The 13,658-nt window shown below is 34.7% G+C and overlaps 2 protein-coding genes across 3 annotated transcripts in view; both read right to left on the bottom strand.

The window, feature by feature from the left end:
- Nucleotides 1-3,944, bottom strand: part of LOC123873684 — a 65,645-nt gene extending 61,701 nt beyond the window's left edge. For both annotated transcript variants that reach the window (XM_045918666.1, XM_045918674.1), the window contains exon 1: nt 3,789-3,944. The gene's annotated coding sequence lies outside the window, so the exon portion shown is untranslated. The remainder of the gene's footprint in view (nt 1-3,788) is intronic.
- Nucleotides 3,945-6,203: 2,259 nt separating this feature from the next.
- Nucleotides 6,204-12,718, bottom strand: LOC123876063. Its single transcript, XM_045922194.1, has 4 exons — nt 12,558-12,718; nt 11,983-12,169; nt 10,851-11,045; nt 6,204-7,186 (listed from the first exon to the last, which is right to left on the bottom strand). The coding sequence occupies exons 1-4, from the start codon at nt 12,716-12,718 to the stop codon at nt 6,962-6,964; spliced, it is 768 nt and encodes a 255-aa protein (XP_045778150.1). The 3' UTR covers nt 6,204-6,961.
- Nucleotides 12,719-13,658: the final 940 nt, after the last annotated feature.

Raw genomic sequence — 13,658 nt, 5'->3', positions numbered from 1 at the left:
GATACATTTTTATTCAATCGTTTTTTACTTTGAGTGCGTTTAGCGTTAGGAATTTATGAAAAATACCAAAAGAGTTAATGAATCCTACAGACCCTTTTTTATGGATGGACTTTAGGTTCGCGCTGCTTGCCTTCATTCATGCCATATGATTTAACTATAAATATACTCGCTTCGAGTTAAACTTGTACGAATAGCATTCAGCTGAATAGTCAGACTTATCGATCTTAGATTAAAAAACATGGGTACCTAATAATTGAGAACCTCCTCCTTTTTTGGAAGTCTCTTGAAGTGACTGATTCTATTATCCTAACATAAAATGCGATTACGATTAGATAATATACTGAAATATCAGTTTTATATCTCCATATGGACACTATAACAAACCTAGACATAGAATTTCTTAGAATATAATGTAATCATGCTTGGTTCTCTAGTCTCTACCTTATACATACTAAATATTATGATGTAGGTAGGTACTATGGGGTATAGACCTCGTTGGTCTAGTGGTTAGCATGTTTTGTAGCAGCACTCGGAACAAATATTTTCTAAATATATTTTTACCTAGATTTGTCACAATGTAACATGTGCAATAATATTATCTTCATCTTGAGTCGTAGTAGGTACGTTTTCCGGACGACTCGCAGCACAGGATTTCCTTACGACGACGCACGTTTGTGTGCATTAAATTTTAAAATGGATGTCATAAAATAAGCATGTGATGTCATGTAATGGAGATTTATTTGTTAACAGTAGAAATAATATTTTTTTAAAGACCTCAGCTAAAAACATAAAAACCAGCAAATTCAGAATGTTTCAAAGAATAACGTCTTATCTTCCGAATTTTTTTCAATGGACGATTAGGTGACCAGAGATAATATATCAACCTACAACCACATATCAACTTTAAATATGCTACTTTATATTTAATCGAAAAATTAAAAAACCATACCATACCCCTTATATTACTATTATTTACATTCATTTACTTATTATACGTTTACGTACGTATATTATCTTTAAATACAACTCGCATAAAATATAGAAATATAAACATTTACTCTGCTGTTTTGGAAGATAATCATGTCATACAAAAATTAGCATGCATACATTATGTTATTTTTTCATATTACTTCAAATATTATAATTTGTATCCTAGAATAATATGATAAAGTTTAAGATTAATTGTTTGTATATTACAATGCGACTATGCATAATAAAACCTGCAGCAAGTAACATGAGTCACCGGATGAAATAAATTCAACCGGTCTCTTAATTATTGTGATAACCTGTTGGCTATTTTATAACGGCATTTATATACATAGCTATACTATGTTTATATTTAGATAAATTAGATTTGCATCTTTTGATGTAAAGTAGCTGAAACATCCGTTATAAGTAGATTTCGACGGAATATGGACTGAGAGCCCGTTAGGGCCAGACCTTCGTTATTTTATAAGAGCTGAAGCAGGGAGGAACGATCAGCGACTATGAAGTCTGGATCATGGTGACTTTGGGAAATAACAGGTAACAAAGGTGTAAAAATATCTTACGTCAAAGTTTAAAGTCTATTTTTTTTAAATATTTTCTTCGGAATAATAAGTATTAGAAATCATGTCATGCATTGCAAGAAATTGAGTATCGTGGCAACTCCCAACCAGACACCCTTTTTTAACAATTTATTAAACTTTAAGGATGTCTGGCGTCAAATATTGTTCTTACGTTGTTGCAATAGTGGTAGAGGGTTTATTCTTAAACTCACGCCCTAATAAAACACTGTAATGAATAAAAATTACTTTATTAAGAGCAAGTAAGCCAAAGTACTTATTATGCAAACTGCCCTCAGCTTCACCCGTACAAAATTCGGATTCCAGAATTTAGTGCAAAGACTAGATTTTTTTAGAGATATTAAGGACTAGCCGATGCCCGCGACTTCGCCCGCGTGGGTTTAGCTTTTTCGAAATCCCGTGGGAACTCTTTGATTTTCCGGGATAAAAAGTAGCCTATGTGCTAATCCAGGATATTATCTATCTTCATTCTAAATTTCAGCCAAATCCGTCCAGTAGTTTTTGCGTGAAGGAGTAACAAACATACACACACACACACACACATACAAACTTTCGCCTTTATAATATTAAGTGTGATGTGATTATTATCAAAAATCTAAATAATAGGTACATATAATATAAACCTATAAAATAAGTACGTTAAACCAGTTATATAACAGTTATATGAATAATTATGGTGCAGTGTAGATTAATTACACCATACACACATACAAACCTGTTTCGTATCACAATACATATATATCGATATCGAGTTTTACCGCATGCTCGGGGCAGTAGTGATGTGCGTTGCTTGCAAGTGCGTTGATGTCTTTTCAAGGGAAATTATACATCGCGCGTGTTTCCATATTTTATTCGCAATTAACTTCTAATGGACGTTTTTTTTTATATTTACCTATTCATATTTTAATCTATACTTCTATCTATACATATAATAAAATTGTAGAAAAGTGGTGTCTGTACAATGGAAATATATAAAAAAAAAGTAGCAGGGGTTGTTATTATATCGATGCCGAACCCGAAATTGTAATTAATTTTTTTTTTGTCTGTTTGTCTGTTTGTCTGTTTGTCTGTGTGTTTGTGCACGCTAATCTCAGAAACGGCTTATTCGATTTAGATACGGTTTTCACTAATATATTGTAGTAAGCTTCACTTAGGATTTAGTGTTTATTTCATGTCAATCGGTTCATAAATAAAAAAGTTATGTCAATTTAAAGAATCACGGCGCCTCGCGCCTGAGCGTCCGTGGCTATATAAAGCGCGAAAAGTCACTATTCCACGCGAACGAAGTCGCGGGCACAGCTAGTATATACTATATGGTTATTTTAGTATGTATTTATAATATAAATGCGAATATGCGTTTGTCTGTTTGTCTGCTAGCTTTTCACGGCCCATCTTTTTAACCGATTTTCATGAAAGATACAGAAATAGCTTGCATACCGGGAAAGGACATGGGCTTTAACTTTTGATCCTGGATAACCGAAGAGATCCTGCGAGATTTTTAAAAAACCTCAATCCATATTGTGTACGAAATTGGGGACATCGTCTATATTCGGTACATACAGCTTGCATCCTGGAGATTCAAATAGCCTAATTTTATCCCGGAAAATCAAAGATTTCCTACGTAACGGGAGTTTTAAAAACCTAAATCCGCGCAGACGAAGGCACCGGCATCCTCTAGTACCTACGTTATAATTATTTCATAATCATTCAGAATTCTGATCAGATTTTCTTGACATTTTTCTCGGTAATGCAGCTTTTAGGTTAGGCTATTGTATTATCATCCTAAAAATTGGGATTGGAAGCCGAACCTCATGAGATGGACTGTGCCTCTTTGCCTTTATGGAATGCACGTCAATTATTAAACTTAAATATATACCCTACCTGCGAGTACCATACTTTTAAAGGTTCACAAAGTTCATTAACACGACGATCCATAATCACGAGTTGAAGATAACATAAATTGTAAAATTAATTCGTGATGATTGAATTATCCGCATAGATGAACATCTCACGCAATTAATTGATTTTTGTCCATTTTAATTTTATTATTTATTAACACGTAAAAATGTAGATATTTTCTCGTAATAGCTTTTAGCTAAAATCCTGTATCTCTTACTCAGTTTATAGTTTTCAATAGATTTGAACCTGCGACACCTAATTTTTGACCTAGTAAACTTCGGACTATCATGCCGTTGACTTTGAATATTTTAAAAATAAACTTACCTATAAAATAGAGCAGTTCAGCAGTCCCCGAGGAAGTTTTCGAATACCAAACAAACACTGTTCACTTAGTTCGTTTATTTGTTCATAAAACAACTGTGTGCCAGTTAATCTCGTTAGGGCACTGTTTGAACAAATAAGAGACACCCGCGCAGTGTAACTGCCTTAAAGGCTGTGCGTTTGCGCATCGCTTGAGCGTTGAACTGGCGCGCCAACCCGCCCAAAGCAAAACGCACTAACAACCTTAACTCTACCACAGCAAAACACAGCTCTCAGACATAACGGTGTCGCCTCAGATAAGTGAAGCGCACGCAAAGCGATAGAGAACCGCAAAAATACGGAAACTGTTGTGGTTTACCGCTGAAGCGTGAGATAGCCTAATTGATCGTTCAATAATCGCCTATCATGCGAAACGTTATCTGTTGACGGAATTATGACCTGATAAGGAATTGCGATTCTATGCTTCTTCACAGAACAGGGTGCATTTGGAACCCTCGTAGCCTATGTAGTAAAACTATGTACGAAAATAGTTATCACCATCACCTCAAAAATTAAAAAATTTGACTTACTTAATTCAATTTTACTAAACCCTTTTCTTTAGAAAAAAAAAACATCATTTTGTAAGTTAACAGACTGATAAGGAATGAAAGACAATCAATCCTACAACTAGAAGAACTTAACCATAATTATATATGTATCTATACTTATAGACTATAAAGTAGGGTATAAGTCCCAAGTCTGTAGGAGACCTACATAGTCCCAAATGGTATGGTATGATAGGCAAACTTTAATCATAAAAGAAAGTTACACTGACAGAAACAATAAAAACCTAAATAAAACTTCGTACATAAAAATATATCTATTATTAATTTATGTTGCAAACAAATGTTACGATCTTTATACGATCGAAAAAAAATATGATTCATAACACATTACAGTTAGAGGGAAAACGTAAATAACAATGCTCTGTAATAATACCTTACAGACTAGCAGGCGGAGTTAGCGACATCCTGTGAATATCCTAGAGTACCTACGAGTAGCCAGGACGACCGGCCGTCGAACCCTGGGTCGACCGCTGCCAACATAAACCGCATTATATTGGTCTAGCCTGTGTTTATGTCAAGTAGCTACCTATAAGCACGCATTGACATAAAAAGAGATATTTATCTATTAAGTAAATTCTATCTAAGCAGAACGTAAGTATGTTCCATCTACGTGTTTATATTTTAGACTACACTTACAAAACCCCTTTAGAACTTCACCCCTTGAATTTTCAAAAATCCTTTCTTAGCGAATGTCTTGGTCATAATAGCTACTCGTATGTGCATGGAAAACAGCCCGATTCGTGCAGGAGTTGGAGACAGCTCTAAGTTGACAGATCGGACAGTCAGGTATCGTTTTATTAAAGGGTTTTTCATTTGCCCCCGCTATGACCATTTTAAAACTACGAGTCTTGAGTACCTATGTCGATACCATAAGTCGTTTTGGACCCGCGTCTATGGAAAGTTGCGGACATGAACCAAAATAGTTTTAAATCTACATGTTCCGTATATTATATATAAATATTTCATTCAAAATTGATGGGGGAAAAGTTATTAAATATTGAAAAGAGTAAATAAATAGTTAAAAATAAATGAATAGTTTTTCTTTCGTGGTAAGTACAAAAATTATTTAAATTTTTACAACGTGACCAACGAGTATGTCAGTGAAGATCAGAGCCGTATTTGAATATAATATGTATACCTACTGTTAATTTCGTTTGTGTCCGCCGTGGCTGGGTATGGTTTCCATACTTCAGTGTTACCGTTTACCTTTTTATTGTAATAATGAAAGATTCTCACAATTATTATTATTTGAATTAATTTTATAGAGAAGCCTCTTCGTTTTGAACCTATCGCCCACACGGAACAAACGATATAATTATTTCAAATATTTCAGTTAATATTTTCTTTGAACATTTTGTGGAAAAACATTGTTCAAAGTAATTTTAACAAGCCTTTATGAAAGTCTTAACATTTCTTTGCATAACACAAACATTCGCGTTGGAAGAAACTGGAATTCCTTATCGGTCCTGTTTTATGCTTCCTGTTCCACACAAAGGGACGTAGGCATAATATTAGCTAGCTATGCAACACAGACTTGCATATCGATGCTAGAAGGAATAATAATCTATCTTTTAAGGTTCCGAATCTATTTTGTCGAAATTTGATCAGGTTTTGCCACTATCCAAAGGTACAAGTCGTCCAGATTTCCTAATTACACTTAAAAGTAACACTTTTTTCAAACAGTCTCGTTGGGATTTGATTACCCAAAAAAACGCTAATAGGTATATATCAAAGTAACGTATTTTAATTCCAGTTTTGTAACTAACAATTTGTCTTAACAAAGTTATTTTTAACCAAAAAAAAATTAGGAACTAGGTCTGAGCACACATAAAATACCTACAGAGATTTTTTAATTAAGTTAATTAACACAACAACAATTTAAAACTAAACAATTGAGCATATTTTTTACTACACACTAAATTAAATACTACTTAGGTATATCATTGAATTATTATTTACTAATGTATTAATTATTTATCTAAAAAATTCTTTAATTACAAAATTATTGACTAAAACTTAATTGTAATGATAAAAAGATCTGATCACAGGGATCTTTAACTAAAGTTCCATGGAATCGGATCGGTTGTATATAGGGTAACAAAAGCTCACATCGTTTGACTATTCATAAATATTAACCAATTAATTGCTGTCGTTTCCCTATATAAAACGGTGCTTACTGTACATAATATTAAGTATGTACTTACTTAAATTTTAACATCCAAGGATTGGGTCTAAGTAGAGACGTAAAAGAGGCCTTTAAAGTTTGACGGCCTCTAAAGTACCTACCCTTTTAAATTCTTAACTTAGCTTGAAAAGCTTAACTTAGCTATGGGTATAATTAACTGATCCTCTCATTCGTAACAACGAATTTAAAAATGAGTTTATATATCCTTGCTTTAGTTTTAGTATTTAGAGTTATTTATAGTTTTAAAAGATCGACACTACGTTACTTTTTAATCCAGTCACTTATGTTGTTACTTGAGACTAAGTATAGGCAACATGGTTTAATTTTAATAAACATGAACAACCGATGATATCTTAGGGTTATAAGAAGCTAATTTCAATCTTTCGTTATTGTTCTCCATAATGTTTTGATATCGCGTCTAAAACAAACTGAAACGTTGTCGGATTTATCCAACTAAGTCCTGAGGGAGTCTGTGAAGCGTCTATACTTCTAGCTTTACGCTCTAAGAAATAGTCGTCGTATTCTAAACTGTAATCCGGGATAATAGGGTTGAATTTGGCGTAGTAGATAGCTGACAAGCACGCGTAGAGTAGAACTGCTGCCGTGAAGAGCTGAAAAAAAAGATAGTTAAGCTTTCTCAAACTGAAAGAATGTGTGAATCAAACTTATTAATAAATCAGCATTCTCGCCATTCTTGTATTTTCTAAAGAATGATAGTACTTAGTAGGTACACATAAAATGTTTTGTGACGCGTAAAGTGCCGTGCTAACACAAAGCCATTTGTACACTTCCATTATTAAGTAAACAAATAATAATGCAGCAATTATTATGAATACTTTAGTAATTATCATATCGTGTATATAATCGATTTCTGCCTAGCTTATGTAATTGTTGTTGCTAATTTACACTTATTTACGTAAAGGTGTTTGACCTAGAGACGTGAACTTGACAAATTCGACACCGGCAATTTTTCTTTCAGTGCAAACGGAATTTGCTTATCAATTTTTTATGAATAAAATAAATGTCTTCTTTATATTTCAGAAAGAAATTCAAAAACGGTTATTTTTTAGATTTTTTTAATGAAAGTTAACTACCGACTTAATTAAAACTTACCTAACATCTTATCTTATCTTATCTGATCAACATTGGCGAATTGATTCGAAAACACATTATAAAGATCATTAATAAATCATTTATAAATTGTTACGGTAGCATTCACTATGTAGTTGTAGGCTGTACTCAAAAATTTATAACTTTTCACAAGATTTTTGCAATAAAAACTTTTGTGGCGTCTTCCCACATTTCATGACATTTACGTGAGAAAGACTGATAGGTATGTTACGTGATTTTCCCTTACTAAAAGAATCTATTATTTTTCAAAATGATTCAACCGGAAATTTAGCTCGGGATTCATAACTTAAAGCTTTGGGATGCTCTGTTTTACTCGCGAGGGTAAAAGCTAGGTCAGTCACAACGTGATAGTAGCGAAATGTACGTGTCTTGATACAGCTCCAGAAAATAGTAGCTTATACCTAATAGAAAAACTGTATATAGTAGAGAGAGACCACACTGCGGTACGTGTGTATAAGCTGAGCTGACGCCATGCCGTTGGCGTGGCCTGCATCATACAGATCTTAGTTTACTAGGGTTCAAAAGGAAAGGAAGGGTACCTCAAAAGGAAAAACGGAACCCTTAAAGGATCACTTTGTTGTCTGTCTGTTCGTCTGTCCGTCTGTCGTATCCGTCGTATCTGTCAAGAAAACTTATAGGGTACTTCCCTTTGGCCTAGAATTATGAAATTTTCCAGGTAGGCAGTTCTTAAAGTAAAGTAAAGGAAAAAATCCGAAAACCGTGAATTTGTGGGTACATCACAAAAAATGTGTTTTAATTTTCAAAGATAACTATACTAAGTGGGGTATCATATGAACGGGCTTAATACCTGTATATTCTTAAACAGTTTTTTTTATGCATAATAGTTTTTGATTTATCGTGCAAAATATCGAAAAATATACCCGAGTACAGAACCCTCGGTGCATGAGTCTGACTCGCACTTGGCCAGTTTATTAAATCATAAACGCATTCAATGTGAAGTCCTCCCGTCCTGCTGCCGTCGAATCGCTGCCGGTATGTGGCGTGTCTATCCAAACCTTAAAATAAGCTGCGCATGAAGTTCAATACCACGACCTGCACGCTCAGAGCCACTGCTACGTGATCATGTTAGCAGCCTCTTTCGGAAACTAAGTACACTTTTTGACTTCTCAAGAAGATAAACTTTTATGACCATACGGAAATAATAACACTGACGAGCGAAAGATTAATGTGAAACGTCTATTTGCATTAGATATAACATCACGAATCATTAAATCTACCTATAGAGTATGTTTACAAATCCTTTCAAACAAAAGTCTAAATACTTATTTATGTTCACATGTTCATTTGCCCAATAGAAAAGAACACATCGTGCTAATTTAACACCACTTGGCTGCTTATAAAAAATATCAGGAAACAGTTGAAGACACAAAGAAGCAGCACTTAAAATATGACCGTGAAAATGATATTACCGATTACGCTCCCGACGAACGTAACATTAAACACGTGTTTCCGATATAGAAGCAAAATATAATTAAAAACTATAAAATTACACAGGATAATGACGTTTTAACTATACATAAATCCGTCCTTTATAAAGTACTTAGAAGCAAACGAAAAGGTGACGAAGTTGGGACGTGCAGCCTGCAAGGTCTTCATAAAATACTTCCTCTCATACATCATAATGTACCTATTTACGGTCGTCGTATTAAAACTGTGTCATTGCTAAAGCCAAAGACTTCAGTTTGTCTTAGGTAGGTACACCATAAAACAACGGAATTACTGTTTTTGCGGTAAATAACAAACAGGGCTAATGATAATTTTTCGGTACGATGCGCTACAATGAATTTGAGGTCGGAATGATTATTTGCTCGCCTAACATTTGTCATGTGACAATCTTGGGAAATTATGTTGATGTTATCCACATGCAGATTACGTGGAAACTCATAACACCAAGAGACAACACCTTATGGCAGAGAAATTCTTATGTTAGATACCTACTAGGTATTGCACGCTTCATCCGCGGTTTATGGCTTTGTTACTTCTGGATAAAGTGGTTTTTTAATGGTGAAAGAATTGTTAAAATTGGTTCAGTAGTTTCAGAGTTTATCAATTACAAACAAATAAATCTTTTCTCTTTATAATATTAGTATACTGTATAATATTAGTATTATTAGTACACTAGCCAACTCGCCTTACTTTGCTTCGCTCACTTATATTCCAAAATTAATATAAACCTATTTCGTAAGAACCGCATTTATAGATATAGAAAGAAATTAATTCTAAAATTTTACAAGTGCTTTTGAATCGTCAAAAGAATCTTCCACTCTGGTTCTGAATGCCTTTCATACCGAAAGAACCAGCAAGAAAGTCGGCTGTTGCTCTTTATATACCTACCTATTTTATTTAAATAAGAGATCTATAAAGGTGAGTTTTGATTACTAGAAGATAGTAAGATATAAAGAATTTAAAAGGTGTAAAAAATTACGTAGTTCACAAAATAGAGATTATTTGGGTTTATGAAGTGATCGAAGTCTTAGCGTGGGCGTCGGGTAAAATCGTTTTCAATCCGGAGCAAAACTCGGTCACCCAGCTACTAGATTTTCAATAATAAACTAGGTCGAGATGTCTGATGTTTTTTTACTCATCGGGTGTGTTTTGTAGGTCCCATATGATTTTTGAAATTAAGGGAGAAAAGTCTAATAAGATGACTCCGTTGAAAAGTGTTTATTGTGGCAACAATTCTATTTCAATCTCCAAAGTGCATCTTGCAAACAATTTATTTTTACAATATACTTAAAGTAAAGACATTTACGTTTTGCTAGCTGATACTCGCGACTTCGCCCGTGTGGATTTAGGGATTAGAAAACCCGTGAAATTTTCCATAACAAAAAGAAGGATGTGTCACATGGTTTTTAACTAAATGTAGTAAACTAATGTAAAATTAACAATCGTTTCTGGGATAAAAGTAGCCTATTGTCCGTCTCCGAGATGCAAGCTATTGTTGTACCAAATTTTGTCAAAATTTAAACGGGTGGGCCGCAAAAAGCTTGCTGACAAACCGACTAACAGACTCACATTTATAATATGGGTAGTGATAGGTAGGGAATGAAAAGTAATATCACGGGACCCGACTCGACAGCTTGTTTTCCCGATATTATAAATAAATAGTACTGCCAATTTTACCTGGAAAACGCTCCAGAACTTGAAGGAGCCCTCGTTAATGATCCAGTCGTAGTATCCAGCCCAGGGGTCAGTGTATCTTCCTTGCTTCATAGGCTTCTCGGTGGTCGTCGTCTCATGGTAGTGGTGCTCGTCATAGTAATCTTCAAAACCTCTTCCAGAGTCTGATGTGCCATTACCAACATGTTTGCGACGCAACTGAAGCAGAAAACATTATTTCAAAACTATTTTTTTACATATACTTAGCTAAGGACGTAAGTGGATATAGGTACCAAAAATTACACAATTTGTCAATTATGGTACCTGCATTATTTAACTATAGAAAAAAAATTAAGGCAAGGATACAAAACATTAGGATTCCGTACCCGATCGATGCCGCAATCTACGCGTGTTTGAGCGACTGCAGATTCTGTAGCGTTTCTGTTGCGTTTGAGCATGTTATGCCAATGATGTCATTTATGTAGGTGTAATCTACATTAAATCGCTGGGGCAGCTTCTATTAACTATACGATATATACGATAATAATAAAACAAATAACCAATCGATAACTCTAAAAATGCCGTGTGTGCTTTGATCCTAAGGCTTAGGTTACAATTGCATGTCTAAACAAACTAACAAGGGTGCCGGACTAACCGGCTATCGTGGACAATTAGCGTTGACACCCGGTCACCTAGTTCAGACAGTGCCGTTATCATGCCCCTCTTTCATGGTTGGTTACCATTCTTAATACTTATACAATGCCTGCACTTTATATTCAGAGTTTTTCTTAATTTGTTTTCAGTAGTAGCTTCAAACGAGATAATGTAATATTTACAAAACAGATTTTTTTACGGTTCGGCACCAGAAGGGTGCTAACGCGACCCTATTACTATACTAAGCCTCCACTGTCCATCCGTCTGTTTCTCAGCGGGCTATACCTCTTGAATACGTTATCGTTAGATGTTAAAACCTTTTGATTTACAGTCATGGCATCATGATTAATTATCTCTCAGAAAAGAGTAGGTTTTCTTCATTAGTGTCTTATTTACCGCCTGTCTAATATAGGTACGATGTATAGCAGTAATGAAATTTATCTAAAACAAATATTTAAAAAAATATTCTTGAATATCAAATAACAAGTTTAATATCACGTACCTGGACGGCGGTACTGTTGCTGCCAGTGGTATGCAAGGCTGCTGCAGAACGATTTTTGTTAATTTTTCTGACCACGTCGAGGGCGGTGCGGAAAAGGGTCAGAATTAACTCGGACGTCGGCATTCCCGAGCTTGAAGTATCATCTTCCAGTTCATCTGCATTAGGTGTTTCGACTGCACTACTGGAACTTTGAAAAAAAATACACATTTTAAGAGTTCCGTCCTCGAAAAAAAAACGGAGCCCTAATGGGGATCACCTGGGTTACAGAAGTTTTAATTTTCGATGTTGGTAGGTAACTATTTCTTCAAGCAGGATGAGTATTTGGTAAGAACTTTACTAGTCAAAAATGTAGGGTTTTTTTACAAATAACAACTCATCCACTTATCATTTCTATTTTTTCTATAAAATAATTACGAATTGTACAATTATCTACCTACGTACTTGCTAGTAACTTTATAGCTAGGTATTTCAAAATCCTAAAACGATTGTAAAAATCTAACTATGGACCGTAAAATACCGTACCGTATAAGACGAATAAAAATTTAATAAGAGAAAAAATATAATGAAATACTTACTGCAACGGAATGTACTTGTACTTTACGGCGGGCGGCGCGTAGGGCGTCGCAGTGTCGTAGCGAGCGGCGCCCGCACTCACGCCGGCCGCCCAAAGCGCTAACGCAACCGCCCCCGTTACCACCAAGCCGTGCAAAGACAGCGCTATTATATGTTTCGCCATATCACTCGCTTCCTGATTTTTAAACTAGAATAATTTGAGGCTTAAAAGGCTAGAAAAACTAGTACCGAAAAAATTAGAATAACTTAAAGTTCGAACGCGTACAAAACTTAAGACTTTGAATGCGATCTTAACACTTTTGTGCTGCTAAAAAAACAGGCAAACTTTAAACCAATATTAAACGTGAAAACTACACAAACAAAATGTAAATTATCTTTCTCGAACCCACTGTTGGACTTGAACTTAAATCAAGCGAAGTTTAAATTATGTAGCGCACTGAGCTTTTAAAACTTCATACGTTTAGTCCACGTCACTTTTTCTTAACTAATATTTTCTACAAGATGTATCGTATTGCATGTTGTTCAACAAACTGGCTGATGCAAAATGATTCGTCTAAGTGTGGTCTAAGTTAACCGCTTCTAGGGCGAGACTGAAAATGAATTCTGTAAATACACGATGCGCACTGTCCTCCTAAGTGCTGTGTAAATTGAATTTACAGGATTGGAGTCTCGGTGTTAAATGCTTTATAAAGAAAAGAAAGTTAAATGCAAGTTAATACAGACGTAAACTGCCCATAATGCCAATGTATTGTACTTGCTGCAATTTGTGTCAAACGATTGTTTTTTTTTTAAGTCTTCAGTTACTAGGTAAAAAAAAGCTTCAGCATACAACGCATTTCACATGCGGTAGTGAAACGAAAGACTTATTACGAAAACAGTATCTTCCAGTGATGATTTTCAAAATGTCAAAATCCCAATTCCAGTGATAAATCCCAATTTCTAATTAAATTAGTTACCTAACTTTAGGTGGTACCTAATTTTCGTTTTTAGATCTAAGCTGTACATTATATTCCGAAACTGGAACTGATCAAAACCAATTATAATTTTAAGAACAACATTTAACATACTTATCTAGGTAAGTAGAGTCCAGTATGCTCATTTGT

The sequence above is a fragment of the Maniola jurtina genome, chromosome 2 (assembly GCF_905333055.1).
Source record: "Maniola jurtina chromosome 2, ilManJurt1.1, whole genome shotgun sequence".
NCBI lineage: Eukaryota > Metazoa > Arthropoda > Insecta > Lepidoptera > Nymphalidae > Maniola > Maniola jurtina.
Note: the sequence above shows the minus strand (reverse complement) of the source record. Positions and strands in the feature narration are given on the sequence as shown.

What these genes read in the sequence shown, in the direction of transcription:
- LOC123876063 (XM_045922194.1), bottom strand. Translation starts at nt 12,718, where the DNA reads ATGGCGAAACATATAATAGCGCTGTCTTTGCACGGCTTGGTGGTAACG. An exon ending in GCAACAGTACCGCCGTCCAG is followed by an intron (nt 11,046 to 11,982) that starts GTACGTGATATT and finishes TTTCTGCTTCAG; the next exon opens with TTGCGTCGCAAACATGTTGG. An exon ending in AGTTCTGGAGCGTTTTCCAG is followed by an intron (nt 7,187 to 10,850) that starts GTAAAATTGGCA and finishes CTTTTTTTTCAG; the next exon opens with CTCTTCACGGCAGCAGTTCT.